Below are 14,231 nucleotides of genomic sequence, written 5' to 3' on the forward strand. Positions count from 1 at the left end.
TATTTGCTAGGAATACTTAGAAAACCAGAAAAAATAGGCAGTTGTAAGGATAACGCAGGTGGCGCTGTGGGTTAAACCACAGAGCCTAGGACTTGCCAATCAGAAGGTCGGCGGTTCGAATTCCCGTGACGGAGTGAGCTCCCGTTGCTTGGTCCCTGCTCCTGCCAAGTTGATAAATAGGTACCGCTCCGGTGGGAAGGTAAACGGCATTTCCGTGCGCTGCTCTGGTTCGCCAGAAGCAGCTTAGTCATGCTGGCCACATGACCCGGAAGCTGTACGCTGGCTCCCTCGGCCAATAAAGTGAGATGAGCGCCGCAACCCCAGAGTCGGCCACGACTGGACCTTATGGTCAGGGGTCCCTTTACCTTTAAGGATAAAAGTGATTATACCTTTAATGGCACCTCTCAAATCTAATTTAGAAAGATAGGTTCAAGGAGGAGGCTGGGCTAGGCAAGGTTTGTACTAGCACTTTTACATCCTTGAAAATGGAGGCAGAGTCAAATGTGATTCGACACCAGACACCCCCAGACACCTTGTTCAAATTACCAGTTATAAATTACAACTAGGTTCTATGACTAGTTATTGGGAAAGATAAGAGGAGGTTCTATTGCACACAAAGGAAAGATGAGATTTATAGGCTGTAAAAGAACAAAATGTATTATTATTATTATTATTATTATTATTATTATTATTATTATTATTACACTGCTCATCTGGCTGGGCTGCCCCAGAACCCTTCAGCCTTGCCATGGGAAGAACTGGAATCTTTACCTTTAACATGGTTCTGTGAGGCCTCTTGAGATCCATGATGTGGAGATTCCCAATGAGAGGTAAAGGCCTTGGACCTGGTGGAAGATTTTGGGAGCTCTTGTTCCAGAAAGTGCCCAGTTTCAAAACAAAGGAAACCATAAGGATAAAGAGGAACAATACTGGAATCGGCTCTGTCCAATCCATTTCGTTTCAGCAAGCAATTTTTTTGGGGTAGTGGTTATAATGAAAGCCACAGTGCAATTTGGTCAACAACTGTGTCTACCAACTGCAATGAGCAGCCCATATATAATGTTATGTAATGTCTCTAGCGAATCATTAAACCATCCCTCCAATTTTTTTCTTCTCCACAACTATTCAGTAGAAAGCTACAGGGTAGTTTGGTCAAGGACAATGTCTTGCAACTGCAGTGGGCAGTATATATATTATGCTAGATACTGTCTCTAGCAAATCATTAAACCATCCAGTAAAAATTGTCCCGCTTTGGCCCTCTGATTTTGTTTTCTTCTCCACAACTATTCAAAGCTGTACATTGGATTATTTGCCTTTCAGTTTAATGTTTACTCAAGTGAGTGGTGCCCACTTCTTCAAACTATTGCTTTCAAGAACAAATTCAAATTCCCTTGAACCTGGTTGCAGACCTGTCACCCAGATTATGTGTAAAATTAATCTGTTATAATGGGAGTAAAGGGCAGCATTGTAAAATCATTTGCAGATGAAATTATTCAACTTTAATTAGGAATAACTGCAGTTAGTTTGAAAGTGTCCAGTATTTCCTGAACTTCCTCCCATTGAAACACTCACACATATTTTCTCTTTAGCATAGTTTTTATTCATTTTCATTTTGAAATTGTTTAACAAGATGGCATTAGGGTATATCTTTGTATACATTAGAGCATATGACATGCAACAATGTGAGCAAGGAAGGACAATAACTAAACCGTACATCCTCTCATAGTGCCTAAATCCATTCCTACAAAGGTTATGGGGCCCAGTGAAGACAAAATTCAAAGTATCATAGTGGGTGTAGCTGGATTTTCTTAAGAGAGAAGAGAGATTCAAACCAGACATTTTTTTCTATTTCCTGGTGAGACCATGGTGACTTCCACTGACTCCAATGTGTAAGGGATTAGCTCCCTCTTCCCTCTCAGAGCAGAAGCTAGGCGGAGAAGGTTTTGAGTTTTTCCTCTTGTGGAGATTGAAGTTTTGATTTTGAATTTGATACATTTCCACCATTTTCATTTTTCATATGACCAGTCGGAATTCCATTGATGAGGGAAGCCTTAAGCTAATCCAGACTCTCAGAGAAAGTTCATTCAGATACAGGGAGAAGATGGAAGATGGTTGTTTAATTCTAAGCCAGAAGCAGAAAACCACTGAACTAATTGACAGCATGGAGATGCCAGAAGCAAACACAGTTGCCAGATCTATTATGACAGACTTTTTAAAGAACACGGAGGAAACAAAGCCATTGCCTGACATCAACAAATACAGTTCAGAATCAGAATACATTGCAGCCACAGAAGTTAACATACCCAACTTCCTCTACCATTCCTCATAAGGCATGGTTTCCAGACCCTTTTTCGTCTCGGTCACAATACTCTGCATATCTACTTGGGAATATGAAAGGATATGTAAACATGGGAATACCTGCAACCAGATTTGTTGATTGATCTCTATGCCTCAAGTGTCATAAGAACTCGGGGCCAGGTTTTAAGTAAGAGATGCTCCAATGCTAGTTTCATGGGATTTGGCAGTATGGCAGGTAAAGGGGAACACTTAAGATTTGTGACAAAGCATGCACCAATTCCACCACTAGGCTACTCAACCCAAATACCCAAGCCAGGAGCTTGTGAGTCTTAGAAACGTGGCAGAGCACAGAGCTGGTGGGGCATGGGCGATGTTGTAAGCCCAACAGCAGGAGTAAGGTCCAGGTCTTCCTGAGATGTTCCAGGGGGTGGCTGGAAGGTGAATCTCTGCAGGAGACTTGTGAAGAAGAGGAAGAGCTCCATTTTGGCAAGAGTCTCACCTATACATGCTCTCCGACCTGTAAGGAAACATAGGCAGCAGAGAAACTGGGTTTAGCAGTTGCTTAATATCCCTAATATTTTGAAGCAGAAGGAAATGCAGAGATAAAATAACAGCTCACGGTGCCCATTTTAAAAGAATTATGATCTCCCAATACTAGCCATTCTGCAATGCTGAAAACTGGGGGGGGGGGTGTCTTTTCAGCCTGAAGGCCCCATTCCCTGGTGAGCAACATTCCAGGGGCTGCACACCAATGATGGCCAGATCTAGTGGCAGAAATGGCCACAGCAACAGATGTGATTCTTTCATTTGCACAATAGGCTACATTCCAGACATGTAAAAATCCCATTGACTAAGCACACACTGCAGATATACACAAAAGTAGAAAAAAATTACCTGCAGAGAAAGGCATGAAAGCATCTCTCTTTACGAATTTTCCTTCAGAGTTGAGAAAATGCTCAGGATAGAATTTATGTGGTTTCTCCCATTGAGATTCATCGTGCAGCACAGAGGACAGCAATGGTATGATGAATGTGCCCTGCAAAAGCAAAAGAAGAGTTATTTTAAAATAAAGTATATTCCTCTACAATAAATATTGGGTGCAAGAGAAATGAGATTTGAGTTCATTTAAGAAATGTCATTAGTCTGACAAACTTAACATATAAATCATGATCCCCCACTAGAAATGGTTTAATTTCCAACCTTGTGCTCCTTCCCACTGAGATCTGTTTAATGGGTTGAAGCTGATGCCTGACAGTTTCCAAAGGGTAGATTGCTTGCTTACAGTGCAATCCTATACAAGTCTGCACAGATGTCACCCACACTGAAGTCCAAGGAAAAGCCTTAAAATATATTGTAACTAGTGGCCAGCAGTTTAGTGAAATGGATCACCTTTGGAATGAAGTAGCCATTGAGGGTAACATCTGTAGTCGTGGCGTGTGGCAGGTTGGTTGGGTTAACATTGGCAAATCTCTGGATCTCATGGACCACGGCATCTGTATAAGGCATTTTTGTTCGGTGTTCAATCCTTGGCTGAGAAGATCCAACAACCTTTGCAATTTCTTCTTGGACCTTTACTGGCGGCAACAAAAAGAACAACGTTTATTTTTCTGCTCAGCTTATCTCTTTGATTTGGCTTTTGTCTCTCAAAATATTAATCTCTGCAGCATAGAACTGCCATTAACTGGTTCTCCAATTCCGTCGACTCACAGATTTAATCTCTAGAATATGATACAGGTATTTTTAAAACAGGACAAACATTTTAGCCAATAACCTGATACACTGAGGGAGAGAAATTCATCCAGGATGATTATTAAAATATCACCACTGGGAATATCCTGAAGTGGTATGTTTTACATTTAAAGGTCAAAAACAAAGATTTCGTGATCCTACGGAGCCAGACAAATTTTGGAGAAAATATGGGCAAGAGTTAGCTGGGGAAAGAGCATTTGGAAGGAAAGCTGGACAGGAAGAGGAAGATTCAACAGAAGTGGAGGTGAAATAGAAATAAATATGGAACAAGATGGTTTTGAAAATTCTAACTTGAAATATAAATAGGCTAAATAATAAGACTAAATGAATAAAATTGAACATGTTGCAAAGAAGTTAAACTTGGATAAATAAAAGTTAAATAAAAGGGTAGGAAAGGACTTTGTACCTTCTGATACAACAAATAAGAGAGGAGTTGTAATGTGTATAAAACCAGGGTTGGCCCCAAAGCAATTATTCAAAGATGAACAAGGAAGAATATTGATAACTTAGATACCATCACATGGAGAAAAAGTATTATTAACGCATTAGGTGTGTATGCACCTAATGAGAAAAAAATACTATTTTTAAAAGAGGCTGGAAGAAATATTATTTGAACATTTGAATGAAAAGGTGATTTGGATGGGCGATATGAATGGTGTAGCCTCCCTAGATTGGGACAGGACTATGAGAAAAAATGAAACAAAAGAAGGCAAGCTACTGAATGCCTTTTTTAGGATGACTGACAATTTTAATTGTCAATAAAACTGACAAAAGTTTAATTGACATTTGGAGAGAAAAACACCCAATGTACATTTTATTTGACTGCGAATTATTCTGCGAGCTGAAAAGACTCTGTATGGACTTCTAAAGATTTGTATTCTAAAGTAAAGAGGGCAGAAATTCTATCAAGAACATTATGAGACTACGACTCTATAATAGTGGAATTAAGAACAGGGACAAGTTTCCCGAAGAGATGGAGACTAAATGAAAATTTATTAAATGATCAAGAAATATTAGAAAAAGGGGCAAAAAATTAAAGGGTTATTTTGATATTAATTTGAACCAAGAGGCAGATTCAAAGGTGGTATGGGATGCCAGTAAAGTGGTAATGTGGGGTGTTTTTTGTTTTTGTTTTTTACACAGCAAAGCGCATTCAGAAGAAATATGAGAGCAGAAAAAAAGAAATTTTAGGAGAAATAAAAGGAAAAGGAAAAGAATTAATAAATCCCTCTCAAAAAGAAATAGTGAAACAGGATAACAAGATGTTGCAATTGCAATATTCAATGATAATAATCAAGGAAATAGAGTGGAAAATTAAATATTTAAAACAGAAACAATTTGACAAGGCTAACGAGCCAGGGAAACTATTATGTAGGTAAATAAAGAAGAAACAAGAAAAAACTTGCATTTATAGAATAAATGCAGGAGGTACAGTTGTGGAAAATCCGAAAGAAATAAGAACATCATTTCTTAATGGACCTGTCACAATGATGGAATTATAGCAAACTATTTTACACGCAAAATTAGGGAAGGCACCTGGATCTGATGAAGTTTCAGCAATTCATTATAAGAAAAATTACAAGATTACCTAATGCAACCTATAAAAGATATTATGAATAGCTCTTTGAATATAGGAGAGTTACCCAAATCCCGGAAGAGTGCATACATAACTTTGATTCATAAGCAAAATAGAGATCCAAAGCTGGTTAAGAGCTATCGACCTATTTCATTGTTGAATAACAATTATAAACTGTTTTCAGACATATCAGCTAATAGGTTGAAAACTGTATTAAAAGTGGGAATCCATCAAGATCAGGCTGGATTTTTGCTGGGAAGACAAATGAAAGATAATAATAATAGAAACATAATTGATGTAATAGAATATTTAGTAGTGAGAAATGAAAAACTGGCAGCTTTAATATTTTTAGATTCTGAGAAAGCATTTGACAATGTCTTCTAGGACTTTATATATTTAAAGCTTTGGAATACAGTGGAACCTCTGGTTACGAACTTAATTCATTCTGGAGGTCCGTTCTTAACCTGAAACCATTCTTAACCTGAGGTTATTTTGAAATTACAGTGGTACTTCAGTTTTTGAACATAATCTGTTCAGGAATACTGTTCAAGTTCTGAAACATTCAAAAACTGAGTCACAAATGGCAGTTTGGGAATTTAATAGAGAAAACTGAGAAAAATAACATATACACTCAGTGGAAGCCATTCTAAAACTATAATGTTCCTCAATGAAGATGTTTGGAAACTGAGGTACCACTGTATTTTAAACCAAGAGACAGATTTAAAGGTGGTATGGGATGCAAGTAAAGTGGTAGTGTGGGGGCGTTTTTTACACTCCAAAGGGCATAGACAAGAAATAAAAGAGAGCAGGAAAAAACAAGAATTTTTTACAAGAAATAAAAGGAAAAGGAAAAGAATTAATAAATTCCCCTTGCAAAGAGATAGTGAAACAGGAAATCAAGATGTTGCAAATGCAATATTCAATGATAATAGATCAAGAAATAGATTGGAAAATTAAATATTTAAAACAGAAACAATTTCAACAGGCTGACAAGCCAGGGAAACTATTATCTTGGCAAATAAAGAAGAAACCTGCATTAATAGAATAAATGTAGGAGATAGAGTTGTGGAAAATCCGAAAGAAATAAGAAATTGACACTGAGCTTGGTAAAAGCAGAGATTCTGAACAAATCTCTCTCAGACCATAATCCAGTTACTATACACATAAAATTTAAAAAACATACGAGAGGGAGGTGGAGGGTGAATGATGAGGTATGGAGAGATGAGCAAAAGGTGAATAAAATGAGGGAATTGTTGAAGGAATTTTTCGAAATTAATGAGAGACATGGGACTGACAGGAAAATCATTTGGGATACCAGTAAAGCCTATATGAGAGGAATTGGAATACAACAATACAATACAACAAATGGCAAGAATAAGGAAGGCTAAAGCAAATGATACTATGGAAAGCAATAAACAGATAAGGGAGAATGAAAAAGAATTGTTGAAAAATCCAAAACAAGAAAGTATAATCCAAAATATTAAAATTCTACAATCCCAACTAATTAATTTAATAAACAAAGAGGTGGAAAATAAGATCAAATGGACAAAACAAAGGTATTTTGAATCGGCAAATAAACCTGGTAGAATGTTGTCTTGGTTAACAAAGGAGAAACAAGCGGATAGGGTAATAAGATTATTGAACAAGGAAAAGAAATTACAGATCTGGACTAAATAAAAACGATGTTTAGGAACTTTTATAAAAAATTATATGAATTGGAAGGTAAGGATAAGAATAAAATTAAAGAGTATGTAAGAGAAAACAAAATCCCTGAAATAGATGGTAAGGAATTTAGCAATTTAAACTCGTGCATAAACTCGGAAGAAATAAGAGAAGTGATAAGGAAAATGGAAACTGGGAAATCACCAGGCCCAGACGGAATACTGACTATTTATTACAAAAAACTAGAAGAAGTAGTAATCTCTAGACTTAAAAAGATGAGATAATGGAAGAAGGGAAAATCCCTGATGTTATGTACTGAAGTTCTCACCCAGGGCCAGCAAGGGGATACTGTAGATAGTTCAGGTCCACATATGCAAATAAGGGATCGAAAGTGACATTCAGTGATTGGCTAGTTACAGAAAATGGTTCCTGTTGCATTCTAGTGGAGCTCTATATAAGCAGGCTGGCTGAACCCTTCAGTTCAGTTCTGTTCTGGCCTGTGAATAAACAAGAGCTGTTTGAAGAACTGCTGTGTCGTCTGATATGTTCACCCACAACTTAACATCTGACTCTTGGCATGAAGCGTTGATAACCATACAGCGGTACCTCGGGTTACATACGCTTCAGGTTACATACGCTTCAGGTTACAGACTCCGCTAACCCAGAAATAATACCTTAGGTTAAGAACTTTGCTTCAGGATGAGAACAGAAATCGTGCAGCAGCGGCGCAGCGGCAGCAGGAGGCCCATTAGCTAAAGTTGTACTTCCGGTTAAGAACAGTTTCAGGTTAAGAACAGACCTCTGGAACAAATTAAGTACGTAACCAGAGGAACCACTGTACTACCAAAACAAGGAATGGACCCAAACATTATAAAGAACTACAGGCCAATTTCCGGTCGCGGGTGGAGCTGTGGGTAAAACCTCAGCGCCTAGGACTTGCCGATCGTATGGTCGGCGGTTCGAATCCCAACGGTGGGGTGCGCTCCCATCGTTCGGTCCCAGCGCCTGCCAACCTAGCAGTTTGAAAGCACCCCCGGGTGCAAGTAGATAAATAGGGACCGCTTACCAGCGGGAAGGTAAATGGCGTTCTGTGTGCTGCGCTGGCTCGCCAGATGCAGCTTGTCACGCTGGCCACGTGACCCGGAAGTGTCTGTGGACAGCGCTGGCTCCCGGCCTCTAGAGTGAGATGAGCGCACAACCCTAGAGTCTGTCAAGACTGGCCCGTACGGGCAGGGGTACCTTTACCTTTACAGGCCAATTTCACTATTGAATATTGATTACAAAATCTTTGCAGGTGTGTTAGCAAATAGATTGAAAAAAATGCTTGAACAGAATAATAGGCAAGGAGCAGAATGGGAGACAGATAAAAAATAATACAAGAGTAGTGATTGATCTTCTAGAATATATTGATATGAAACCTAGTAAAAAGGTGGAAAGTTTGAAACTTGGGAACAAAATTTTGAATGGTATTAAAGCGATTAATGAAAACCAGAAAGCTAAGTTAATAATTAACAATGAAATAACTGAAGAATTCCAAATTGAAAGAGGCACCAGACAAGGATGTCCTCTATCCCCACTTTTGTTCATTGTGATGCTGGAAACACTCCTAATAGTGATAAGAAAGGACCTAAAAATCAAGGGGATTAGTCTAAGCAATAGACAATTTAAAGTTAAAGCATTTTATTATTACAGAAAATCCAGAAGAAAGTATACAAGAAGCCCTAAAGAAATTGTTTGAGTATGGAGGAGTATCAGGCTTCAAGTTTGATAAAGAAAATTCAAAATTATTAACGAAAAATATGAGGGTAAAGGAACAGGAAGAATTGGAAAGGGTAACAGGCCTTAAAATCACCACAAAAGTAAAGTATTTGGGGATCTGGATCACAAATAAAAATACCAGTTTGTACAAGGATAACTAAGTGGAAGGAAATCAAGGATATTTAAATAAATGGAATATATTGAACTTGCCTTTATGGGGTAGGATATCCTTGATAAAAATGTCAATTCTCCCAAAAATGCTCTTCCTTTTCCAGACGATCCCAATAATTATTGGGATAAAATGTTTTAAAGGCTGGCAAAAATGAATAAAACATAATAATAAGTGCTGGAGATGTAAGAAACTAAAAGGAACCTTCTACCGTATGTGGTGGACTTGCCCCAAATTGGGAAATTTTGGAGCATGATCCATGAAGAAATAAAGAAAATACTAAGAATATCATATAGTAAAAGGCCAGAGGCATTCCTTTTAGGGATTTTAAATGATGATATTCCAAAAGACAAAACTATTTTTTCTTATACGCAGCGTCTGCAGCAAGAATCCTGGTGGCTAAGTATTGGAAAGGGAATCAGTTACCCACTGATTTTTTGTATGTTGGTTTTGTGTATTGTTTTTCGATATTTTTCTTGTTGTTGTTGTGTGGAAAATACTAATAAAATTTATAAACATGTAAAAAATTAAAGAAATCAATTTGTGAGTTTTTATACAGAACTTTATTGAGGCGAAGGAGGCAATTTGGAAGAAATGGGTAAATATTTAGAATACAGCAAACTACCTAAGATACCAAAAGATAAAATGTCATTTCATAATGGACATGTCACATAGATGTAATTACAACAAGCAAAATTACAGGGTAAATTAGGGAAGGCATCCAGACATGATGGACTTTCAGCAAAGACTCTCCTCCTGCAAGAGAGGGGAGTGGTTGTGGTCGGGAGCCGGACTCCGCCTCAAGCAGGGGGTGTTAGCCCCCTGCCTCCCACTCACCTGGCTGGCGCCCACGCCCACGGGCAGGCACCCAACCAGATGCCTGCGAGGGGGCGTGTTTAGCAGCCTAAATTGCTGCGGCACCAGCCTCCAGCCCTCACTTTTCGTCGTCCCGTCGCAAGTCATCAGCTAGGAGTCATCACAGTCATCACAGGGAAGAGCCACGAGGTTTGGAGTCGGGGGGGGGGGTCTGTGTGTGTGGAGGCTGCCTGGTTCCTGGCTTGCCTTTTAACTTTAGGAGGCTTGCGTGCGCTCATTGCTTTACTGCTTTTAAAAACCCAGGCATCCAGGTTTGCCTTGCTGTGTCCTCTTTTCTGTGTAAAAACCTACATTTAACCTTCTATTTCCCCCCACTCCTGGTGCTTGATTTGTTTGTGCAGTCTAAGTGCGAATTACCTTTCTTAAGCTGCAGCTTGTTCTCTTGCCCAGCACGTGCCCCCAGCAAGGTCTGAGTGTGAGTGTGGCACCGTCTTTCTTTCTCCCTCGTCTCCCCGCTTTCCTTCCCCTGCCTCTGCCTTGGTGGCTGTGTGTTTTATTTTAATTTTTGGCCAGGGTGCTTGTACGTTTTCCCCTCTATTGCCCTTGCCTGTCCGATTGCGTGGCTGGTCTGGGTGACTGAGTGGGTTTGCCTTACATTTTAATTTGTTGGCTAGGGTGCTTGTGCGTTTTCCCCCTCCATTGTCCTTGAGAGCCTGGATAGCTCAGTTGGTTAGAGCATGGTGCTGATAATGCCAAGGTTGCAAGTTCGATCCCTGTATGGGACAGCTGCATTGCTGGGGTTGGACTAGATGATCCTCAGGGTTCCTTTTCCTGTTCCTCTCTAATTTTAAGTCATGTGTGTGTGTGCTTGCAGCATGTGTTTGTGCCTGCCGTTTATTGATTTATTACTCTTCTAGCGTGGGTTTAATTTACCCTGCCATCCCTTCCATTGGTACCACTTAAATCGGGAGCCCCCTGTAAAACTTTAAAGGCTGCCGGGGCTTGGAATAGACTGTGCACTTAAACCTCACCCCTCTTGGTTTCTCTAAGCCACCCCTTCGCTTGATGTTTGGGGAAGAAATAAGGCAGGGCTTGGGGTGGACAATTCAGGGTTTCTGATCAGGGAAACATTCCTCAGCACTGCACGTTTATACGTTTAGAACCTTTGAAGGTGTGCCTTTGCCTGGTTCTTGTCATTGGCTTCACTTGCCAGTACAGGCTCCCTAAAGAAAACCGCTTTTAAACAACAACAACAAAAAAGGTTACGGCTTATAGTACCTTACTGAAAAGTCCAGGTTAACCCACGGTTTATATTTCCACTTCATTTTGGCTCACTGTAAAGGACAGCTATTTTCCTTTTCTTCAAAAACTTTTTCCTTGCCCGGCATGTTCATTTTACTTCCTCCCTCCCAACTCCCCCCCACGCTTTTCTTCTCCTCCCTCCACCCCTCCTCCCTCCCTACACCCCCCACCCTTTCAGGAGATACATCAGTCTTTGGAGTTCCCTTTGCTTCTTGCCTGAGTCATCACAGTTACCAGACAGGTTTTTTCAACTGCTGGGGCAGACTTGATTGCTCTCTGAGTGACCGGCAGTTTGTGAGGCATTGTCTTAAAGCACCTGGAGTTCAGCAGCTCTAGTTGCATTGTCAGTTTAACTAACCAGCAGTTTGACCAATTGTAGTCTTTTGTCTGTTTAAGCACCCTTATTTCCCTCAACTGGTCTTGAGCCAACCTTGTGGGCAAAGATTTACTTTTCTTTGTTTGGCAAATTTTCCTTTGTTTGGTAGAAGTTTCCCCAGCAGTGAGATATTCCCCTTAAGAGCAACCTCACCCCTCCTTTTCAGAGGGCCGCTGGTGTGGGCCTGGAATCTTATTGATTTCCTTTTCTCTTAATTTGGCTGCAGCTTCTGAGCATCTCCTTGTAAGCAGTTATTTTCAATTCTGTTTGATTACTTGGCATTGCTTTGCGCCTAGATTTGCCTATCATTTAGAAGGGGCAACTTTTTATTGTAGGCAATTATCTTCTAATTCTGTCTGACTGCAGTTGGGGTTGCTTTGTGTATGGGATTGTTCATTGGAGCCAGGTGCTAATATGTAGCTGAGTGCTGCTGCTTGAACTCTTGCTGGGTTGTGATTTAATAAATATAAATAAATACAAGCGGTGCAGTTAAGTGACGTATAGCTTGTTCATTTTGTCCGCAGTTACGTGGAGCAATTGATAATAGTATTTCCTACTCATAGCTATAAATCCATTGGCTATTAATTGAGATACTATGGATTAATAATTAATTCATCAACTGTGCTCCGAACTTTATTGATGCACAATAATTGTATACTAACATTTAATTACAGTCAAGTTATTAATTGATTGGTGATATTAATACTAATTAAAAATAACAACAACAATAATAAAATAAAATAAAATAAAATAAAATTGAAAAATAAATAAATAAATAATAATAATAATAATAAATAATTATAATTATCAACAATAATAAAAATAATAAAATAATAATAATTAAAATTAATAATATTAAATAAATAAACAAATAAATAAATGAAAATTAAATTTAAAATAAAATAAAATAATTAGTGACAAAATAAATAGTAGGCACATTTTACTAGTGCACAGAGCAGCTCATGGCGCTCAAGAGGAAGCACACGGGTGCAGTACCAGCACACACTGCAGCTGGCAAACGTCGTAATAAAAAACCCAAACCCATTTCACATTTCCTCTTTTTTTAAAAAAATAATATTTATTCAAAATTTTGAAAGTTACAACAAGAAAAAAGAGAAAAAAGAAAAATAAAAAAGACAGAAAAAACACAATCATTAAAAAAGAAAAAAAGCAAATCAAACCTTTACATAACTTTCTTCTTTTACTTATTTCCTTGACCTCCTCACACCTCCCATTTTTGTATTCTAATTTAAATTGTTGTTTCAGCAAATCCTTCCAACCTTATTTTTATCTTAATAATTTGTTTTAAAATACTATAATTTTACATTCTCTTTCATCAATTCATTTTTACTTAATCCTTTATGTCATTTTGCCAAAACCACATAATTTTCTTATTCAAACGTCTTACTAACAAGATCCTTAATTTTACAATATTTTTAAAAACCACTTTTACTTTATCCAATCTTAACTCTCATCCAAACCTATATATCAATACTTATTCTTAAAACATTTCTCTAAGGTTGAAAAAGATTCCCTTCCACGAATTTCCTAACTCTCATAAAAAAAGAGACAAATTATATTATATAAACGTTGAGTTCCCAATTTCCATTCCACCCATACCCCCTTCCCGGTTTCAGTCCCCAGCATAAGTCCAACAATCTCAAAAAGCCATCAACCCGGAGATCTTAAATCCGAGGCTCTTAAATCTCTCTCATGTCCCCTCTGCCAGTCTTTTTGATAGTCTTTAGTATTAAAAGCCAAATCTCGGGGAGGCTCCAACCCAAGAGCATCCACATTCCTTCCAGCCAAACCTCCATACTTAAGAGTAGGGCCTATAGGATATTCCAAATCTTGTTTCATTCTTCTTTCAGATCCAAATGTCCCCAAAGCTCCAATTTCCACCTGGGTCAAATTTATAATCCAAGGGTCATCTGATCTCCACATAAGGAGATCTCTCCATCTTTCACTTTCCAATTCAGGCCAGGCTTCCATCTTCAAAAATTTATTTCTCCTTGTTATCATCATGTCAGGCCTCAAATTGCAGCTCGCCTTTCGTATCTGCTGGGTTACGGCTCTCCCTTTCTTCTCTTCAGAGACAACATAATTCTCCTTCTCAAATTTCCCTGTTTGTTCAGTTAAATAAAATTCCTGTGCCGAGTTCTTATCAAGTTCATTGCTGGTACTCACTCTTGTATCCAAAGTTGTAACATTTGTAGTCAAAACACCTATTTGACCTTGCAACTTTCCCAAGAGAAAGAATTCAATTCAAACTGGATTTCCTTTCCGACTGCCATTCTTAAGCGTATCAAGGTCAAAAAACAGTTTCTCAGCTGGTTCTTGTTGCAATATCCCAAAGCTCCCTCTAGGGGAATTTAAGTTTCTTTTTACTCCTTCCAGCAGAGACCCAAAGGTCCCATACGTTAGTTTGTAACAGTCCTTCCTTCTTTTTAAACATAAGCTTGTAGCAAATGTAGGTAATAGAAACAAAGTCCTCTTTTTGTATCTTGACAGCTAGCTTGACAGCT

At 38.6% G+C, this 14,231-nt stretch overlaps 1 protein-coding gene across 1 annotated transcript in view; it reads right to left on the bottom strand.

The window, feature by feature from the left end:
* The window catches only part of LOC307212663 (cytochrome P450 2C4-like), a 91,844-nt gene that overhangs the window by 15,366 nt on the left and 62,247 nt on the right, over positions 1 to 14,231 (bottom strand). The window contains exons 7-9 of the mRNA XM_079970231.1: positions 3,688 to 3,872; positions 3,174 to 3,334; positions 772 to 865 (exon numbers count right to left, since the gene is read on the bottom strand). Of these exons, the coding sequence (XP_079826357.1) occupies positions 772 to 865; positions 3,174 to 3,334; positions 3,688 to 3,872 (440 nt within the window). The remainder of the gene's footprint in view (positions 1 to 771; positions 866 to 3,173; positions 3,335 to 3,687; positions 3,873 to 14,231) is intronic.

The sequence above is a fragment of the Podarcis cretensis genome (genome assembly GCF_951804945.1).
Source record: "Podarcis cretensis genome assembly, chromosome: 3".
Classification (NCBI taxonomy): Eukaryota; Metazoa; Chordata; class Lepidosauria; order Squamata; family Lacertidae; genus Podarcis; species Podarcis cretensis.